The 13,817-nt window shown below is 32.8% G+C and overlaps 1 protein-coding gene across 1 annotated transcript; it reads right to left on the bottom strand.

The window, feature by feature from the left end:
- Positions 1–345: 345 nt before the first annotated feature.
- On the bottom strand, positions 346–13,185 carry LOC119675167 (inactivation-no-after-potential D protein-like). Its single transcript, XM_038086356.1, has 14 exons — positions 13,167–13,185; positions 12,734–12,804; positions 7,184–7,273; positions 6,850–6,972; positions 5,050–5,116; positions 4,816–4,985; positions 4,632–4,722; positions 4,215–4,570; positions 4,012–4,164; positions 1,748–1,819; positions 1,575–1,686; positions 1,365–1,507; positions 1,016–1,312; positions 346–955 (listed from the first exon to the last, which is right to left on the bottom strand). Exons 1-14 carry the CDS (start codon positions 13,183–13,185, stop codon positions 764–766), a joined length of 1,956 nt encoding a protein of 651 aa, XP_037942284.1. The 3' UTR covers positions 346–763.
- Positions 13,186–13,817: the final 632 nt, after the last annotated feature.

The raw sequence follows: 13,817 nt of genomic DNA, 5'->3' as shown, positions 1-13,817 counted from the left end.
TTTATTGAAGGACAAATGCATTTGAAGTTGTGAAGATTTTCGACCTGCAGCAAGAATTATATATATTGCATATGATCGCCAGCATGGTGCAACACATCATAAGCATTCCTGCACACTAATGTGAATTATGTGGATCTATTAAGAGTAAAAACACCAAAGAACATAACTTATCATGGAAACAAGGGCTACATGGTCGTAAAGGGTACATACTCTCTGGCTATTTGTTCAGAACTGGTGACTGATAGCACAAAGCAAAATGAAAATAAAACGAATATTAATATGCTTACTAAGGTTTTACCGTATATAAACTTTTAGCATTATGGTCAATTATCATTATTTATTTATTTGTAATTATTTTATTTAAATTTCACTTATCATTATAACAACAGATTTTGTATATATACAATTAATTTGAAACCTAAAATTACTATATTCAATTACAGTTATTTTCTTTGACCCTTATTTTCGTTGCTCTTAATAATGTTATTTGATTTATTGGAGATATTATTTCATATTACATAAAAATGTTTAAAACATAAATTTAATATACATAAAAAAGCGGATGTGTTAGGCTGTGAATTTATGCTAACACGTGCTTTGATAATATAGCGTTTAAGAAAATAAAATATTATAAAAATTGACACCATTAGCTCTAAATTTTCATATAGTTTTCATATATAATTGGTTTCGAAAAACGTTACGAACAATAAATAAAAATAATAATTCAACATAATAGTGCATCTCTAAGTTTTTTCTACAAAACTTATGTCTTTGAAGCTTCAGTGCGGCATGCAGGTTTTGGACGAGTAATTTCCATACTAATTTTTCCACTCGATGCCTTAATCAATGCATAGCATTCAGGAAAAGAGCAAGCATCTAAATTTTCACCATTGAATTTTGTAATTATATCACCCCGTTGCAATTTATTATCGATTTCCGCGTAACCTGTTGGAGTCTGAAACAAATAATTTAATTATTTTTACATTATTTTACATAAAATTAGACCAAATATTACTAATTCAGAAATCGTGCACCCGCGTTCATTTTCTGTCAGTGAAAGACCAAACTCTTTACCAGGTTTTTTTAAAAAGTCAATATTGAATTTTTCAAATTCCGGTGGATCGGCACGATATACTTGAAATGTTACAGTATTATCGTATTTGGTATGAAAAAGTTGGTGTACTTTTAATGTTGTCATTTCGGCACAATTTACTTGAACACTATTCACTTCTAGAATATGATCGAAAACTTTTAAGCGTTTGTCAGCAGCGATTGCTCCTTCTGGATAAATATGGGTAATTACACATCCAGTCTGTAATCAAAAGATATAAACACATTTGGTTTTTTTTTCATACATGATTTACCTTGACATAGTTGTTCTTTCCGCCAACAACTATAACTCCTAGCGGTTTTTTCTCAATTTTTACTTCAATTATTGTTTTCTTATTCATTTGTACATCTGCAGTTGCGGGTTCTTGTGGTTTCTCAGGTTCCACCTTTGCAGCTTCTGTAAAATAATTAAGGAGTGTATAGAGTGTAAATAGTGTTAATCTTGCATTTTAAACATGTTTTACCCGTTTTCTGCTTTTCTTCAACTTCTTTTTCGGCACGTAAAGTTTCATCATTCTTTAGACTCATAACTATTAAGGTAACAATCCCTTCTGCTCGTTTAATTAACGCAACAGCCTTTTTAGAAAAATTTTTATGTAAATTATCTACTAATTAATAAATTTGTTTCAATAAGTACCTCATCATAACTGCTTTCTAGAGTTACATCTTTATTAACTGCAAGAAGTAAATCTCCTACTTTTATTCCAGCCTTAAAATAAGTTTAAATTATATTGTATAAATTTATATAGTAATTAAGTATAAATGTTTTTAGGTAATATAAAAATGATATTAAATATTAATTTTTTATTATTCAGCATTAAGTTTTTGATTTGAGTTCTAAAGAAAACTGTTCATTGTTAAGCTTCAAATAAACACTTAATATACTTTATGTCGTCTTTTAGGATAGATATACATAAACTGTGTCCTGACCAACACTTTTAAAGCACGTTAAACATGCTTTGATGAAAGAAACTAGTTTTGAAACACGTTTGAATACAATGCCATCGTTGTTGCAAATTTAGTCATAGGATACAAATATTTTTCGCATTATAACCGAGGTTCTCTTCATTTTAAAACGAATCGGTCCGTTTTGATTTTGGAATATCTATTTTAAACTTATTGGTTTATAGACTATCGCAGTGTAATGTTTCAATTTTGCCAAATCTAGGAATTCGTTTGTAGTATACCTTTTGCTCAAAAAGTACTTCGATTTCGTAGATAAAACACACAAATTTAAATTATATTCCAAATTTATTTTATGTCTTACAAAATATGCTCCTTCTGAAGCGATACACATATGCCAACGCTTAACCCAATCTTTCACACACTTTTCGTAGGCCCGTGAAAGTATGGCTTTTAGTTCCTTTAGCGAATTCTCTTTTACCGATTCAATCGACCACGAAGGGGCAATTTGAGTTTCGGAAACAGGAAAAAGTCGCACAGATCCAGATCTGGCGAATATGGTGCCTGAGCGATGACAGTGGTGCCGTGTTTGGTCAAAAAATCGCGTACAACAAGAATTTTCCATAGTAAAAATCGTTAAATGCACTTGATGTAGTCTCACATTAACAGCTGCTGTAAACAAACTAATTGACAGATGGCGCTCAAATTTGTACCATATGTCATAACAAAAAATTTTTCGAAAAAGATCTATTACTTAAGGAGTAGTTAACAAACAACAAAATTCAGATACTTTTTGAGTAGAAGGTACTTCATATTTTCACTGGTTGAGATAATAATATTTCATATCATAGTTTTATCAATGCTCTTGTGCAATTTCGGATGTACATGCGCATATATTATAATCTTTAGCATCCTAAATAAATAAATCAATCTGCGCATGTCATGAATTGTGCTATTGTTATAAAAAACACGTAAATTCTAAAATGTAATAGGGATGTTTGGCATCCTAAAATAAGTATAGTTAAGTTTGAGTAAGTTAATATACAAGAAAAGTATATCCCAGTTTTTTCTATTTAATGTCGACAGTTCCTTGACAAGCCGTATTATAAAATTGGCGTAAAAGTTGGAGATATGCCAAGGAAAACAATATGCCCATTCAAAAAATACATTCAATGTGCTATTACAAATACGAGGGCGGTTTGATAAGTCAGTGACTTTTTGAATTTACCGCGCAGTTACTACACATGCAATAGTGCTGCCGTCAGGTGTAATCTACCAGTGGGCAACTATACAATTTTGAGCACGCTACGTCGTTCAAGACAACCTCGTGAATTTTTACGAAAATGGAAAAAAGTGAAAGCTGATTAAGCATTACTGGCCAAAATCCATGAATTGTGATACGAACTGCTACCCCATCCAGCATATTCTCCAGATTTAGCTCCCTACGACTATTTTCAGTTTCTAAACCTAAAGAAATGACGGCGGTAAGAGATTTGAGTCGAATGAACAAGTCATTACCGAAACAAACGCGTATTTTGAGAGCTTTGAGAAAACCTAAGAAAATTAGAAAAACGCTAGACTAAATGTATCGAGCCAAAAAGTTAAGCTATTTATTTTTAAAAACAGAAAAATAAAACGATCTTCTTTGTGTTGTAGTTGTTTTTGTAATCTCATACAAAAAGTATATGAATCCAGGAACTGGGCTTTCAATTTTAGGTTATTATATATATAATACAATTTTGATCGAGAAAAGATTACTGCGATTTACATATACTACGAATTAATAAAGTAATTATAATTATTTCTAGATCTAGTTAGAATATATGAATTTGTGTGACCTTATTTCACAATATGAAATAATTTATTAAATAATTAAACCTTTATTTGCTACCTTGACAGAATCAAGGATTTCTTGAACCTAATACACATATCCTATTAATTTATAAACATTGCTACGATCTTAGATTATTAATAAATTTTACTTAATTCTTAACTTACCAACATAGCATTTGATTCTTCGCGTAAATCGGAAACAAATATACCGTTACCCACATCGGCATGTTTGCCATAAATGATCATTATGCCTAGAAATCCTTCCTTCTTAACTTGAACTGATCGTGCTTTAGGGAATTGTTCAAATACAAACCGGGTCTATAATAAATTTATTAAATTATTAAACTTTTATTTATAATCCTGCTTACGTCATCTACTACAGCCGGAAATTTTTTAATAGGTTTGACAGATAGACCTTCGTCAGTAGTTTTTCGTCGAGAAGTAATGAGAACAAGCTTTTCACCATCAATATTTTGAAAAACTACGGATGCATTTAAATGACAACGATTTTGTAAAACATTTCCATTTACTTCAAGTATCTCATCACATGGTTTTATATCCACTGTCGCCATAATACCCGTCGGATTTACGCCAGCAACAAAACATGACATCCTTTGACGATCTTTATGTCCTGCAAGAGCAATACCCAATGGAGAACATGATGTCCTCTGCACTTCAATTCTTCGAACATCCTTCATTAAATTATATCTTTTGTTGATTTTAGCTAAAATAAACATATTTATGTAGAATCATGAAATTTTGTATAATATAAAACAATTTTTTACCCATCGTATATCCAAATTCATCCTCTTGTTCTTTATCTCGTTCTTTTTCTTGTTTATTTAGCTTGCAATTTCCAGCCGATGCACGATCAATCTGAAAATAATGAACAAATATACATAAAATAAAGATGTGGAAAATTATAATAGAATATATCGTTTTGCTAAGAGTAATAGATAATAAACTTACTTCGTATCCAGCTTCAGTACGTATACGACCAGTCATGTCTCTTGTATCCTCATCGTCATCTATATTCGTAAAATTTTTGATACGTATTGATGCCGTGAATGGGGGTCTTTTTTCTGTACTTTCAATTTTACTTATTTGAGGTTGTTTCATGGGTTGTTTGCTGGGTTGTTCTAATTTTCGAAATATTTATTAAATAATTTTCCAGATTAATAATTTGGGTTTATTTAATTTTACCAGTAAAATGTTTTTGTTTTGATTGAATAAAACCATTTTCAAATCCATCTTGCGTCTTTTCTTCATCCTAAAAAAACCATTTAAAGGAATAACTTTTATTTACAAAAATAAAATTGATACATAAAAATAAAATTGTATATTGGTATAGTAGGATATATGAAAGTATCAGTTGTTATTCATATAAGCAACTTTTACAAGTCTTCAAATAATATCGAAATATCTACTATACCTCATCTTGTGTTCTTGATTACTTTGATAAAATACACATTGTTCAAACTATTTACAGTAATTATCTTTCATTATCAATTTTTTTTTTTTTTTTTTTTGATAGTAATTAAATGGTGAGTATCGAAAGAAAGTATTCCGTGCAAAAGTATATGGTATTAAAAGTAAAGTGTGGAGTGTATACTAGGGCTCGTATTTACTCACTCACAAGCACCTCAGGCTCATGAGCAAGAGCCAATTATTACGTCAGCCCAAAATTGGTTCATATTGAAGAGGTACGAGAGCCTTCAATTTCATGAGGTCTCACGAGCCGAGAGCTAACTGCTCATTAAAAAGCGATTTATTTTTGATTAGTTTATTTGCTTTATTTATTTTTATTACGTTATTTGCTATTTGAAAACATAGATAAACATGTTTTATAGAAATAGTTATTTTTTTATTTTTATATTTTTCGAAACACTAACATATATTATAATAGTTTTAAACTTTTTAATTAATATAAAACGCGTAATTAAGTAAACGCACAAAATTCAAATAAAAAGTGGCACGTGCCAAATTATGCAATGAAGACAACAACAATGTCATGAATTTTTCATTTTCTTGTAAGCAGTGCATGAGGTCTTATGACCCTTAGCTCGTACTCTTGTTCACGAGCGTGAGCCCATTTAATGGCTGCTCTTGCTTACGAGCGTGAGCTCTGCAATTGGCCTCGCTCGTGAACGTGAGCTATCGTCTGAAAAGAGTTTCTTGCTTGCTCATGAGCTTTGAGCAGAATGAGTTGAAAAGAACCGCTCATGAGTACGCAAATATGAACTCTGGTATATACTTGTAATTACTTATATTTAAATATCTTTACATACATCTAACAGGTCTAACATTAATCTAACATTAATCTTCGATACAATGAGACGGACAGAGAGAAATATCAAATTCATCAAAGTACCATATCTTTGATTATGTGGGACTTTATACATGTTTGGTAATATAATATATTACGCATTTGGCGCGATTTTACGTGGTGCTGATGAAGATGTGATGATTTGATTATTACCAAATGGTTCAATGATTCTTATGGCCAAGGGCTCTTGTGGTGTGGATAGCGTTATGACGACTACTGAAAGTGTATGGAGTACCGATGAATGTGCTTATGTCATTGCAGAATATGGTACCTATAATAACATTTGTACACTAAGGAATATCTTTTTCGTGGTCAAGATGTTCTAATATACATTTATGTATGATAAAATTTTTTGTGACGAGAGTCTTCTGCCGGCATTGATAGATAAAAGAGGAAACAATGCAGATGATGGTTGCTGTTATCGATTTTTATAATCAGAATTCTTTTTCTGAAAGACTTTCAACAATTTTTCGAAAGACTTTTCACAATCGTTGCCAGAATTCCCTTGTTAATTTGATGCCCTTCACAATGAGAACTTTCGTCCTATTTAGTTAGATTATGTCATAAGATAATACAACTGGAGGTATATAGCCAGGAGGACAGATTGAAAATGTTTCAATATGGGTCTTAAGGATAACGCAAAACTTATGATATTTAGTTTTATAATTTTTACGTACCTTATCAAATGTTTGTATTTCCATATTTATTGTTATACCAGCTTCTTTAATAAGCTCTATTACAGCTTGTTCTGTTGCATTTCTTATATCCTTATTATTTAAAGTCATAATACGATCACCAACCTAAAATTTAATAATTGTATAGAAATATTATGGCTTTAGTTACAATAGCTTATGCTTTTACTCCTCATAGTTTTAATTATTGAAACAATAAAAATATAGCAGTAATAATAAATATGTTTGTGGTTTTATAGCAGCATATATATATAAAATTATATATCATTTATAATTATAGATAAGAAGTACAAATCTCTTTAAATGTAGTTGTACATACTTTAAGTTGTCCACAAACATGTGCGGGACTGTCAGGAACAATTCCTTTGATGAATATTCCCGAAGTTTTTGTGTTGGGTGAGTCTTTAACCTATAATATTATGTTAAAATGTGAATAAAATTTTTTGAATAAAATTTAAATAAAATTTTTTATTATAAGCTATAAGTGAATTAATTTTTAGTGTATTACATAAGAGAAGAGGAGAAATAAACTTTCACAAATTTTGTATCAGTCTATTTAACAAATATCTAATCCGAGAAGTTGTATAATTCACGATTCCACACCACACAATTGAAATAAATATTTTTTTCTTCTTCTTTTCTTTTATTTATTGCATCACTTAAAAAGTCTAACAATAGTTATTTAAATCTTACATACTAAAAATATACATTTAAAGTTTATGTCACAACCTAAACTTTCCTTGTTTAAAATGTAAGATTCTTAACTTTTGATTTTTAATAATAATTGAACTTGTTGTGGTAATACATTTAGGATGCATTAAAGGTATGTCGGTAAATCTGATCTTTTTAGATGGGATATATTTCTTGTTCTGGTAAGATATTAAACGAGTAGGTTAGGAAGCACAATTATTTTAGTATCATATTTTTGCCGTAGGAGAGCTAGCTCGTCTTTAACTAGAGGTACATGAAGGTCCATATGTATAATGGAACCAGGGTGCTCCTGTTAATGAACGAAGTATTTTTGACTGAATGTGCTGTGCAATATCTATATTTGACGGCTTCACCCCAGAGTTGGGCCCCGTATTTCCATATAGGCTTAATCATAGTTTTATATAACAGGACTTTGTGAGCAAGCTGTAATCTTGAATTTTTATTGAGTAACCAATACAATTTAAGGAACCTTAGTTTTATTTGTGTTTGTTTTGCGGCTATGTGTTGTATCCATGTCAATCGTCGGTCTAAATGAATACCAAGATATGTAACGCTTTGGGATGCTGGTATAATAACGTTATTAAGAGTTACGGGTGAACAAGTATCTTTTATAAGTGTAAAGGTTATGTGTGTACTTTTTTGTTCATTTACGCGAACACGCTAGTTGTTTAGCCAGTTTTGGACGTCCTTGAGATGAGCCTATAGTTCCTGGGAATCGGTGAAAGAATTTTTATGAACGCTGAGAAGAGCAGTATCGTCTGCAAACGTAGATGCTATTATTTTTTGACTAGTCGGCAAATCCGATGTAAATATGAAGTATAAAACCCGTTCCAGAAACGCTGCCCTGCGGGACTCCAGCATTCACTTCAATCTCATCTGTGGTTGTATCCTTGAGTTTTACCTTGAATTTACGTGTAGTTAGGTATGAAATCAATAGTTTATGGAAAGAAGCTGGTAAAATTTGCCTAATTTTAAATATTAGGCCTTCGTGCCATACTTTGTCAAAGGCCTGTGCAATGTCAAGAACTAAGGCAGAACAGAATTTTCCTTCTTCATAGGCCTTTCCAATTTCGTTTGCCACTCGATGAACTTGCTCAATTGTGCTGTGTCAATTGTCTGGGCAGAAATTGCCGGACACTTATTTTTAAAGCTGTGCCATGTACATTGAGACTAGGGAAACCACCGAGGATACTCGTTTCTTGGTGGCTACACGAAGAAAACTCTCAGTGGTTTGTAAAATATTCACAATCAATAAAACTTAATGGACCATCTTCACTTTTATTCCATTTATATGGACTAAATATAGAAATATAGCTATTGACAATATAGACGCGTTAATATATTAGCACCGATAATAACAAAAATGTTTAGGATAACTCTTGATTAGGCATGATATCTAAATATTGGCGAAGGCTATGGTAGCTTTCATATCCAAAAAAGCAGGCTAAAAAGCAAGCAAAAAGACCACACTCCAAAAGTTTTTCAGCCCATTAGCCTCATTTCTTTCCTGCTTAACGCAATGGAGAAGATTCTAGATCCATATATCAGGGAAGTTCAAATTAAAGTTTCACCTCTTCATATTGAGCAATATGCTTATCAGTCGGCCAAATTAACTGAGACCGCTATACACAGTCTAATGTCGATAAGGCTTTAGATGAGAAAGGAATAGCTCTCTGTACATCGCTTGATATCACAGCAACTTTTCATAACCCAACATTCAAATCAATTAAGAAAGAATTGATCGGGAAAGGAATACATCGACTGATTATAAGATGGGTTCTCAATATGCTAAGAAATGAGATGATAACCTTTAAAATGGGGGCAAGAGATTAATTGTCAAGTCAACTAAAGTATACCCTCAAAGAGGCGTTTCATCGCCACTCTAATGACTATTGGTCATTGACGAGCTCTTACAGACTCTTTATGACCTCAGATACAAAGTCCAGGACTTTACAGGTGATTTGGCAAACTTTACTCTACCATAACTGATAGGATGCAACTAGCCCTTGACATCACTCAACATTGGTCTTATGAGAAAGGACTCTCAATTAATCTAAACAAAATATCACCGGAAAAATCCCCTAACACATCCCCTAACAATAATATAATTTAATAATATAATTTAATAAGAAATTAGCTTGCTATGATTCCTAATAAGTCGATCCCTTTGTTAGCAGGTTAAGCCCAATCTCCAGGGGGCTAGGCGGATGTTTACACACATCTGCTCAGATCCTGCTAAGTTGACCAGCCTTTGGAAAGTGCGAATATTTATCAGGTCAACTGTGAAGTGAAAGTACGGTCATGTCTCTGCTTATCGCTTGACGCAGATAGTCGGGCAGGGTTGAAGGAAACATCCTTTTAGAGAATGATAAGAAAGAATGACTAAATGTATATGTGATTGAGTGGAATGTATGTATTAGAAAAAAAGCCCCTAAACTAAAGTGAAACAGCTACGCCTTTTGCTTGGCTGCTGGGATGTAAACAAACTCAGGATACCTGGCGAAGCTTTCCGCAGGTGAACATATTTCTTTTCGTAAATCATGAAATAAAATTGATTAAAAAATTTTAACAAACCCTAAACAAGGCGAAGTGGTTGACACTGATAAGGTGGACAATGAGGCCTCAAGAGACGCAAATTATGGCTCTGTCCATAAGAGGTCCTTTGCCTAGGCTGCTGCGACGGATCTCAATATGGGTGTTATTGATTCAAGATTCGAAGGATCTCTTGGCTAGAAACACTTAGTTGCTTTGAAAGCATCTTTGTTGAACGCCGTGGAGCCGCTAGATGGCGGTATAGCTGACATAGGGTTTGTTGGTAATGGTCGCCTTGAGAATGGTTACGTTACCATTAAATGTAAAAACCAAAAGACACTACGAAATGGAGGGTCACTAATGTCAGCAAGTTTGGCGATACAAGCAGTGTTGGCATCATGCTCACAGTGTGTTGCCCTAAAGAAGACGCTGAGGCGATTAAGACCGGAAAAGGCACGCTCAACTGTGGTCTAGATCAAGCCAAAGCTGTTCTTTCTACAGACAACTGAAAAAATAAGGACATGCTTAATGGTAAGGAAGGGGATGTACTGCATCCAAATCCCTAATTTATGCTTATCAGACTTTACTACAGTAAGAGTAGGGAGCGATGCAAACACCCTAATCGTGGCGTCTGCCACACGACTCAACTGAACTACCTCCTAGTCAGGAGGTGATCAGACTGATTGGGTATTATTGGAAGAAAAAGCTACAAATCGTCATGAAATGTGATGCGAACGCACACTACGTTCGAGTGTGAAGCACCTCCTAAGTAAGTCGGTTACAAAACTTGGTCACCAAAGACCCAGACCCAGAATGGTACTATAACGGAAAACATAGTAGTCACCAAGTACTCTTATGGAAACTCATTTTCCAGGAAGTTTTAAATATGATGATTTCTCCCAAAAAGGGAATGAACAGTGAGGAAAGATTTGAAGCAGAAAGGAAAGGCATATTTACAGCGCTCCTGCGGTGGGTATTGACCTACTCGCGGAGTTGTAAAAGACGTCACTGGAGACAGGGTATGTCCCTAAAGCTTGAAGAGAGTCACGTGTGACTTTTTTACTCAAGCCTGGAAAGAAGAATTACGTAGAAGTAAAGTCATTCAGACCAGTCAGCCTTACCTCGTTCATGCTTAAAGCTATGGAAAAGGTAATAGTGGACTATCTAGAATTCACTACGCTACTGAAACATCCTTAAAGCAGAGGTCCACATGCCTATAGGGCGAAGAGATTCATAGAGTCTGCCCTGCACGACGTCGTGAAGGCAGCTGAGAGAGAGCTAACTTCAGTAGGCATATCGATGGCTATCATGATGAATATCAAAGGTGCCTTTGACAAAGTAAGCTTTAATAAATTAAAATCTGTTCTTCTCTGACCGAGAAATCTGTTCACTTATTACTGGATGGATTGATTTCATGTTAAGGCAAAAAACAATAATCTACAAAATGGAAATAAACTGCTTGCAATAGAAAGAGATGTGGTTAGCGAACGGAAGCTACTTTAGCTGTAACTCAATAACGAGATCCTAGAATCCGAATTATAAAAAAAAGACCCAAGTCGTTTCATGGTCTGTTTCGATCAATTCTTCACTTCAGTGGGCTATTTGTTGGACTGTGCGTTGTCCCAACGTCCCACAACATTTATATATATATATTGTAACCCATTAAAGTATCTTTATATGATGGTTAGGCCCCGCTGGCTCTGTTAAGGAGCTGACAGGCTTTTTTGCACAAAATGTCCAGTTCTTTATTCCACCATGGAATGTTCCAAGTCCACAGCTACTTTTAAAAGCTTTGTAATAATATTTTCATGTTTGTTTACTTCAAGGTTTAGTTCCTGACAATTAGTTAATTTTAGATTTATTACCTTTATTTACCACCATTAAATTATTTGCAGTGATATAATCATAATGACTCGCCTCGTATATTAGTGTCCGTGCTTACTCATACCCATGGATCTTGTTAGTTGGATTCGTGTTCTTAATGAACGAAGTATGGTCATGCGTAATATAGTATCTGTATACGTTAAGCCTATGCCATACCAAGAACATGGTGTAAAGAGTGTCTTAACTACGACAGATCAAAATTAACATCATTACTTTATTTAATCCATTAAGTACCAGGCAATTTCAGACTTGAAATTTTATGGTAAATTTCTATAGTAAATAATAAAATAAAACAAGTTGAAGTAAATAAGAAAAGTTTAATATTTATTTGAAAGATTACTCTCACTTTCTTTTTCCCTAAAAAATACAAAATATTCTTTGAATATTAAAAAGAATTCAAAATTAGCCGGTGGTCCAAAATGGGTTAATGTAAACAATAGAGTAATTTTAATTTATATTTAAAAAATATAAGAATGTACGAACGCATTTGACATAGGATGGCATTAATTATACTTTACCCTTAGAATTTTAATGCATTAGTAGTAACATACAAAAGTGCAATATTGATAGAAGACTAAGAATATTTTTATTAAAATATTTATTTTCAACTGAAACTGTAATGCAATAATTATATTAAGAAAGAAAACAATAATCAAGAAAATATAATAAAAACATTATCATTTATATACTGTTGATGTTATTTGATGTTATATACCATATATAAAATGAGTAATTTCCTTACCTCTCCTCTAACAATGCATATTCCAAAACTTTTGTACCCTGTTTTGTTCAATGTAACAATGCGAAATTGATCTGTAATTATTATTATATACATTACTTATTATTAACATTATAACAGATTTTTATATATGCATAATTTTTTATAATAAAATTGTAAAAATTGTAATTCAGACATTTCAGTCTAGACTTTCCTTTCTTTGTTTTGATACTGCTAGTTACCGATTATTTTATTGCTACAAAACTAGTCAAGTACCATATAACCTTAATGTGTTTCATAACTATATCTAATATTAGCCTGATATGCAAACTTATTAACTTCACGTAGAGAATGGCCTTCTGTTGCGAAAGCTTATATTTTTTCAACTTAATGTGCACATATACATACTAAGTTAGCTGTTATAGAAACGATATATAGCCTTCTCTTTTCAACTTACGTAGGACATTATGACCCATTGTGACAGCACTACTCAAAGCCGGACCTTAAACGTTTGTTAATTATGGCACCATATGAGCGAGATATTAGCACTGCACTGTTCTGTGCGAATACTAAAGACGTAACTACGTAAGAAATTTGATCTGCTTTAAATTAGAGTGGGCAACTGATGGAGATGCATTCCACTATTTCTTCATTTCCACAACTTTTACCATATTTATAAGACGAAACTTTTAATGGCTAATCACAATTAGCAGATTACTGTCACCAGTTGGTTATAGTTGGAGTAGCGCATTTATCATTATCATTTATATGATACGAGAGTCACTATTTATATTTTAAATTTTGGCAACTCTCGTTGCTGTCAGGTCTCATCTGACGTTTTCATACGAAAGTTTGACATTATTAAACATAATATACCATAGGCTTTTTGTCAAGAGAACGTTATTTGTGGTACTCGTATTTACAGTGATTTGTAAATTGAGCGTTCGCAAAAAAATTGAAATAAATCTAGAAAATTTTCGTGCTATGATTTATTACGACTTTCGACGTGGATTATCAAGACAAGAGTGTATTGATCAACTTCTACATTTAGCAATGAAGCTCCATACTTTGCCACTGTGCAACGCTGGTACAATGATTTTAATCGTGG

Source organism: Teleopsis dalmanni, chromosome 2 (genome assembly GCF_002237135.1).
Source record: "Teleopsis dalmanni isolate 2A chromosome 2, ASM223713v2, whole genome shotgun sequence".
Classification (NCBI taxonomy): domain Eukaryota; kingdom Metazoa; phylum Arthropoda; class Insecta; order Diptera; family Diopsidae; genus Teleopsis; species Teleopsis dalmanni.
The sequence above is the reverse complement of the archived record's forward strand: the minus strand, read 5'-3'. Positions and strand labels throughout refer to the sequence as shown.